Source organism: Arabidopsis lyrata (genome assembly GCF_000004255.2).
Source record: "Arabidopsis lyrata subsp. lyrata unplaced genomic scaffold ARALYscaffold_5, whole genome shotgun sequence".
In the NCBI taxonomy this organism is placed as follows: Eukaryota; Viridiplantae; Streptophyta; class Magnoliopsida; order Brassicales; family Brassicaceae; genus Arabidopsis; species Arabidopsis lyrata.
In genome coordinates this window covers 5,388,549-5,396,172 of record NW_003302551.1, presented here as the reverse complement: position 1 = coordinate 5,396,172, position 7,624 = coordinate 5,388,549, and the positions used below count along the sequence as shown (strand labels likewise).

Genomic DNA, 7,624 nt, shown 5'->3' with positions numbered 1-7,624 from the left:
CCTTTGTGAATGTAGCAAATTAATGATGAATACACCAAATATATAATGGGTTTCATACTTTGAACAGCTTATTCAATACATATCTTATCCACACATAACTTCAAAAAATTAACAATGATAATAAGTACATCGGAATAACCAAGAATGGTGTATGACGAAGATGAACCAAAACCTAAGTGGTGGTGGTCCAGTGGTTTCCACTTGCAGAGGAGCGACTCTGTTGGTCCAGGCCAGGGATCGACTCTCTGCAAGCGCGACACTCCTGGATTTTATCCCATTTGGCCACTGCCACACCCTTAGCGATGGGATAACGTGAACCCGGTATGTAAGGCCACCAGGACCACACTTGAGGGCAATGCCCAATACGGTGCTAGTCGGGACCACAAGTGGTGGGCCCCGGACAACCTGGTTAAAAAAAAAAAACGAAGATGAACCAAAACCCTTGTTTAAAAAATCACTAGGCGTTAATCGGGCGCTCGGGGTGGGCCTAGCGCCTAGCTGAAAAATCGGAGATTAAACGGGAATTAATCGGGATTATTTTTTTGATATTTTTATCATATATATATATATAACATTTATGCAAAATTTACTAAAATATTGGTATGTTCAATGTAGTTTGAAGAGACTCTACTCAAAATTTACTAGTTTTGTTAGCAAAATTATAAATATCTAAGTTATACTTAGTTATTACCATGATATTTCTTTTATTATTATTACAAAATAAAAATTAGATGTAAAGTAAAAAGTTATGCACACAAACTAAATAATATAAATAAAAAATAATATGGTCGTTGGAGAAATAACGTGATTGTTGGAAGCAAAAGACAAAAGGAAGCAATTAAAACTAAAAGTCCCACATTGGTTAGTAGAGTAAAAGCTTTTGGAAACTTGTCTTATAAATAGTAGTAGATGGTTTAGCTGTAAATCAATAAATGAGGCCTTGAGCAATTAAGGCCCAAAATGTGTAAAAATTAGTCCAGTTTTTTTTTCTTCCATTAATCGGTTAATGGGCCGATTTTCAACGATTAATGGACTATTAGTCCGTCAACGATTAAATTGGCCGATTATTGAAAATCGCGGCGGTGTTACTGGGCGATTAATCGCCTAGGCGCCCGCGTTTTTGAACAAGGACCAAAACTAAGAACATTTCCAATGGTGTTTCAAATCGGATCCAAACTTTATTTTTGGTGTAAAATCATCTCCAATGATATTCTATATTTTGCTCCAAAAATAAAAAATTGATAGTGTTGCTCCAAAGTAACAACTTGTTTATTTACAAAGTAGTCTCTCAATTTTAATATATTATTATTTTATATCTAAACAAAATTATAATTAAATTTTATACTTAGATAAATTTATATTAAAAATCATAGTTACTAAATTAATTAAAGTTGGAAGAGAAGCTCCACCTATAGAAGTCAAAATAGAGAGGGATGAAAATACTCAATTTCTAGAATAGTTTTGCTGGATATAGAAACAAAAAGCTTATTTCTCACTTTCGAAAAACATTAGTTGACCATTTGTGGGAGATTACACTAATGGTGATGGTTAAATAAAAATATATTAATGACTCCATCTTCTATATTTGTAATGAAATATTTTTAATAATATTGTAATTTTATTAGATATTTTCTTACAAATAAAATAAGTGGGTAGAATTTGTAAATTTTAAAAGGAAAGGAGCAAACCTCTACTTATAATTTTAGAGAACTCTATTTTTAGAACAAAGCATATACCCAACCATTAGAGATGCTCTACAGGCGAACATTATACTGACAGCTGATAACTCGCCTTTCACAACCGATATTTATTACATTTATAGAAAAACAGGAAAAAATTGCTTAATTAAAATAAAACTTATTCTCTTTGAAGAAAAATGTATATTTACGAAATAATTTTTTGAAATATCGTTAAAACGTATTCTAATCTGTATCACTCGTCTGAAACTTTCATTCCTAGTATACCTTTCACTAGAAAAAAGAAAGAGATTAAATTATATTAAACTTGTGTTAGGGAGATTAAAAACAATCTTTTAGGGAGAATAGAGCAGACAGTTAAAGACGTATTTGTCGTGATAGTTAAAGCAGAGATAATAGAGTTTGTTTATGTGGTGTGCTGCATATAAGTGATGTAAAACTAATTTGCATCAATTATAACTGATGCAAATATACAAAATAAGTGATATAAAATAACTTTTTTGAAATGTAATGTTATCTACAAGCCTGGCAGCTCGGACACTTGATGAAGTTACAGAATTTGATGAAGAGAATCTTGAAGCAGCCAAAGGCTAAAATTTTGAGGAGGATGTAAACGTTGATGTGATTGATCAGAGGAAAGCCAATGAAGTTGATTCCGTTTGACTGATCATAACGGCAAAAACTTTGAACACAAAAAGTATGTTTCTAAAGTAATCTTTTGGTGTTTCTAGGGGAGTTCTACATTAATTATGTTTGGTACAACATTAACAATAACTAGACTCTATCTTCTGGCGTAGATGTGATGATTATATATATAATAAAAATTATATATATATATATATATATATATATATATATATATATATACGTTCTAACATATCTGCTTTGATATTTAAACTGCGAAATGGGTAATATATATGACATCCTAATGACCTATTAGTAAACAAAAGTCCACCTCTATTACACAGAGAGTTCTTTTAGAAATTTGTATCCGGGGCTCTTTTGAAATTCTTACAATAGTTCTTTTCTAGGTGGGTCATCGTTGTGTAATATGCAACTATTTTTAACCAGTAACAATTCCTTCATTCCAGGTCATCATCTTACAATCGTGTGATTGAAAGAGTTTGAACTCAGTCACACCTTACAATTCCTCTTTTGTCGCCGCAAATACCAACTTCTCTCCCTGTTCATTACAAACTCTATATATATTGTATTAGAAACTTTATTTATCAGTAGAATCTCATATAACCAAAAGTTGTAAACTAAATATATAACTTATATCCAAATCCTACATAAACACCACTATCACTGTTTGGAAAACATAGTAATAAAACTCTAAAACAATGTACTCTTCATTCTCTGTATTGAAACGCCTCATTTTAGTCCCTATCTTGGTCATGGTGGCACAAGTGCTCCTTATGCGCAGCGTTTCGTCCTTGAACATGAACAATGCGTACGTGGACCACAAATGCTCTGCCAATCAAGGGGAATACAAGCCAGGAAGCCACTACAAGAAAGTCCTCGATTCTGGCATCCAAGAATTGTCGAAAGATAAGGAAGCTTTTCGTGGTGGTTTCGTCTATATGGACCACACCGATATTAAAGAAGTTCGTTTGGAGCCTGAAAGGGTCTACATCACCTTTCAGTGCCGTGGAGACATTTACGGGCCCCAGTGCCGCTCTTGCTTTGCCACTGCCCGGCCTGAGGTAACTACCACCGCACACACACGTCATTTTTTGTACCATCTTCAAGATGATCGTATAATAGACAAGAAAAACTATCTTATATGCAAATTAGTCTGTGCAATGTTGATATTGATTGTGGTGTTGATATGCATAATGTAAATGACAGCTTTTTAAGAGATGTCCGAGAGATAAGGGGGCGATAATATGGTACGATCATTGTCTTCTCGAGTTTTCTTCGATCAGTACCTCAGGGAAGATCAATTATGATGACAATTTCTGTATTGATACCGCAAGGGCAAGGCCGAATGCGAAAACTCATACCCGTGATGAAGTTTTAGAGTTTTTGACTCTCATCGATAATCTGACAAATATAGCCGTCACTAAAAGAAATAATTTCGTAAAAGATGTGGACAAACCGGCACTATATGCGGCAGGAGAGAAGAGGTTCGGAAATAAGAAGATCTATGTAATGGTTCAGTGTACGAAGGACTTAACTCCTAAGGCTTGTGTGGAGTGTGTGAGTCACAATGTCATAAAATTTCAAAATTGCTATGAAAATAAACCAGTAGGTTTGAAAATAGGTGGAAGAGTTTTCGGTAGGAGCTGTAACTTTAGGTTTGAGCGTTACCCTTTTGTTAACGCCAAGACCAGTCCTAACTATTTGAAGTTCTAAAGCAAGTTAAAAAAAAATTGTTGCTTTAGACTTCTTTTGTGTCAACTCTAACTTTTATTTTACATGAAACTATTGTATTATTTAGAAAAATCAAACGATGTAGTTTTAATCAAAATTTATTTCAAATATTCTAAAGGAGATTATAAAATGAAGTTGTTTTAAAGCATTTTTGTTGGAAAAAAGAGATTTATAAATCAATAAGAATCATTGTATAAGAGTAATCTCTAATCATGTTTTAAATAGAAAAAAAAAAAAATTATCTGTTCTTATGAAAGCACATGTTAGGCAGTTGCAGCTGAAACCGTAGTCTGCAAGTAATGCTAGTCTATATATGAAATCGTCTTCTGTTTTTGTATTAAAAGTAAACAAAAAATGCTATATTTTTTGTTATATAATAATGTGTTGAGCATAATTATATAGGACTTAAGCATAAAATCTATGATTTTACAGTTCCTTAAGACATTACTTCTAACAAGTTTGGATTAAGATGGCAAAGAGAAGATATTAAATTATGAATAGTTGATCTAAATGTACAAAATTACATCATACAAATATATCTATAAAAATTAACAACTCAGCTTAATTTCAACATTGTTATTTTTTCTGTCCACTATCATCTAGAATTGATCATCATGATGAAAGTGGCCATTAGCGTCTGATCATAAACTCATCATACCGTATATCGGACGATGAGAGAGCTCCGGCTATATATGGACGCGATCTATATGCTAGCGAGGAGACACTTCCGAGAATCTCCAACGATGAGAGGAAGACGAATCACGATCCATAATGTTTTTCCTCTGCCATTTGCTAGGTATTTTAGTTGTTTGTTAAATGAAAGGTTATTTTTGTTTTTTGTGAGACTAAGAATGTGGTATAAATGGGACGTTTAGGAATAATGTAAGTGTTAATTTTGTTTTCAAAACTTGTTATTATGCTAACTTTGAGAATTGCTAGAGAAGCCTTTAAAATTGACGAATAATGGGATATTTATTATGTTGAAATTACATTGCAAAATGGCCTATAGTTTATTGAGTTACCACAAAATTCAAACGCTAATTTGAATATGTTAAAATCCGACCTTGATCTATATACTTGGAAAATGACCTTGTACTGAAACTATTACATAAAAGCTATTAAAAATATATATATAAAACACACATACGATCTAAATAATTGTTTGAAAAAGTCTCTCCATACCATACTATTTCTCCTGAGTGTTTTATATCTCTTTAAGAGAAGAGAAAATCAAACAAGTAAACGTGAGAGGTAGAGAGAAATGGAGCTCTCATCTAAAAGTCCTTTTACCTTCTAAGAAAAGGGTAAAGCTCATACCTTAAGCTACAACTCCTACCCAAAACTCTCCCTCCTTGTCTACGGTCGAAGTAGTAACTATCATACCTACCGGTAATCCATTCTAGACACACATAGCAACCGTTCGGCGTTAAGTCTAGCGCACACTGCATCATTGCATACAACTTATTTCTCCCTATCCTCGTCTCACCCACTGCGTACCAACCATTCTTTTCGCTTACATCCTTAGTGGCTTTTACCAATAGCTTGTTGAAGAGATCTTTCCTTTTATTTTTAAACTGCTCCGCATCGCTACTCACATTCTTCAGGTTGGTCATATTGAAAAAACTATCGTAACGAATCCTCCCCTTGGTATTAATTGAAGAAATCTCCAAAACACACTGGTCGTACCATATTATTGCTCCTCTGTTTCCCGGACATCTCTCACGAAGCTGTCATATATATAAAATTTTATACACACCGATCAAGAACAACATTGCATGGAATAATCTACATATAACAATTAGCTTTCTTTTGTACTAGCCTTAAAAATGCGTATCAGTTTTATCAATTAGATCACGTTAGAATAATTATACACCGTTTATACATTTATCTCTAAGATTTACCTAAGATTGGTCGTGTGTGTACATTCATATATGGAAATATGTGACTTCTAATACTCCCTCCGTCCCACAAAGATGGATTTTTCAGAAAATAAATTTGTCCCACAATGATAGAAGTTTTGTGTTTCCAATGTCAAATTTAAAACAGTTTATCTCCTTTACCCTTATTAAACAACAAGGTTAAAAGGTTAAAATTGTCATTATACATTATTTTTTTAAATAATATGAAATTTCTAAAAAATCTATCTTTGTGGGACGAAGAAAATATATAATACTGAAGTAAAGTTACCCCAGAGAGGGCTGTATGGAGGCAGGAGTGGCACTTAGACCCGTACGAGTCACCACGGCACTGGAGCAAAACGAAGACAATGTTGGGATCCTTACTAACTTCATAAGCCACAACATTGGATTCGTAGGTGTAACCGTTGCGAAGATGAAGGTGGGAGATGTTATGGATGACTTGGTTGAGATTCTTCTCAAACGTACTCCCCCGCGTGTATGTCCCTTGGGTGTTGTTGCATTGGTGGTTCAAATACTCATTGGTAACGTTTTGAGAAGAAACGCTGCGTATAAGGAGTTGTATAGCCACCACGGCCAATATATTTGAAAACATTGGGTTTCTTGATATTTTTGTGGATAGTGTTTTCTTTCTTGTATTTTTTTTTTCCTTTTTTTATGAGACGAATCGTTAAGAAGTTCGAATGTTTATATAGGAGAGTTGATGATGAGGGATTTGGATCTTAAGTGGAGCTGATACCTTTTTAATAATTTGATAATTATTAGAATTGGTGTAAAAGCGTTGACCTTATATATAAATTCGTTTGATCATTTCATTACTATATATAACACATGTTCTATATTAGTCTGTCTATGAGAGAGAAGAGAGAAGTTGGACGTTGAGACTTGGTATTTGCGCCGAGAAGTGAGGCCGATAAAATGGTCACACGACACGAACGGTGTCAACCTGAAATGAAGGTAGTCTTAGTTTATTTTTATTTATTTATTTATTTTTTATGATTAGGAGGTTCAGAGTCTCCGTAGACCCTTACATTCTTCAGGGCGAGGCCCAAACAATGTAATATAACTCTCTTTTGGACAGCAGACCCCTCCCAACGTGAATCGAACCCGTGACCTCCAAAGTCTCTACATTATCGGTAACCAAAGGGCTTAACCACTAGGCCAACTCATTGTTGGTGTAGTCTTAGTTTATTACTCCTCCCGTTTCAAATTATAAGATGTTTAAGGTAAAAACGTACATATTTAGATACATATTTAGGTAATTTGTTTTTCTTTTAAAAAATATGATTTGTATTTAATAAAAACAAATCACATCAATCATAGAAAATACTGCAGAATATAAATGGTCACAAATGATTAAATACATTTAAATTTGCATAGAAATTTGTAAAACATCTTATAATATGAAACAAAATAAAATGCATAAAACATCTTATATTTTGAAACAGAGGAAGTACATAGTTGTGTCAGAACAAGAATCCTTTTTTCTCAAAATAAATAGATTCCACCGGAAAATAAAAAGTGATTTAAATCTCAAATTGGGGACTTGGGAAATATTCTTGGATGATAAGAGTGGGTTGATACCATTACATATATATAAACTACTCAACTAGTAAGAATTTCTGTTGACTAGGA

General features: G+C 33.4%; 2 protein-coding genes across 2 annotated transcripts; one reads left to right on the top strand and one right to left on the bottom strand.

Annotated features, from left to right (window-relative positions):
- The first annotated feature begins 2,910 nt into the window (after nt 1–2,910).
- On the top strand, nt 2,911–4,085 carry LOC9311556 (putative cysteine-rich repeat secretory protein 14). Its single transcript, XM_002877107.2, has 2 exons — nt 2,911–3,403; nt 3,549–4,085. Exons 1-2 carry the CDS (start codon nt 3,041–3,043, stop codon nt 4,053–4,055), a joined length of 870 nt encoding a protein of 289 aa, XP_002877153.1. The 5' UTR covers nt 2,911–3,040; the 3' UTR covers nt 4,056–4,085.
- A 1,035-nt stretch (nt 4,086–5,120) lies between these two features.
- LOC9311555 (putative cysteine-rich repeat secretory protein 13) lies at nt 5,121–6,845 on the bottom strand. Its single transcript, XM_002875441.2, has 2 exons — nt 6,261–6,845; nt 5,121–5,800 (listed from the first exon to the last, which is right to left on the bottom strand). Exons 1-2 carry the CDS (start codon nt 6,582–6,584, stop codon nt 5,360–5,362), a joined length of 765 nt encoding a protein of 254 aa, XP_002875487.1. The 5' UTR covers nt 6,585–6,845; the 3' UTR covers nt 5,121–5,359.
- Nucleotides 6,846–7,624: the final 779 nt, after the last annotated feature.

Excerpts from the sequence above, each read along its gene's own strand:
- LOC9311556 (XM_002877107.2), top strand. The coding sequence starts at position 3,041 with ATGTACTCTTCATTCTCTGTATTGAAACGCCTCATTTTAGTCCCTATC. Across the intron at positions 3,404-3,548 it reads TTGCCACTGCCCGGCCTGAG|CTTTTTAAGAGATGTCCGAG; the intron begins GTAACTACCACC and ends TGTAAATGACAG.
- LOC9311555 (XM_002875441.2), bottom strand. The coding sequence starts at position 6,584 with ATGTTTTCAAATATATTGGCCGTGGTGGCTATACAACTCCTTATACGC. Across the intron at positions 5,801-6,260 it reads TCCATACAGCCCTCTCTGGG|CTTCGTGAGAGATGTCCGGG; the intron begins GTAACTTTACTT and ends TATATATGACAG.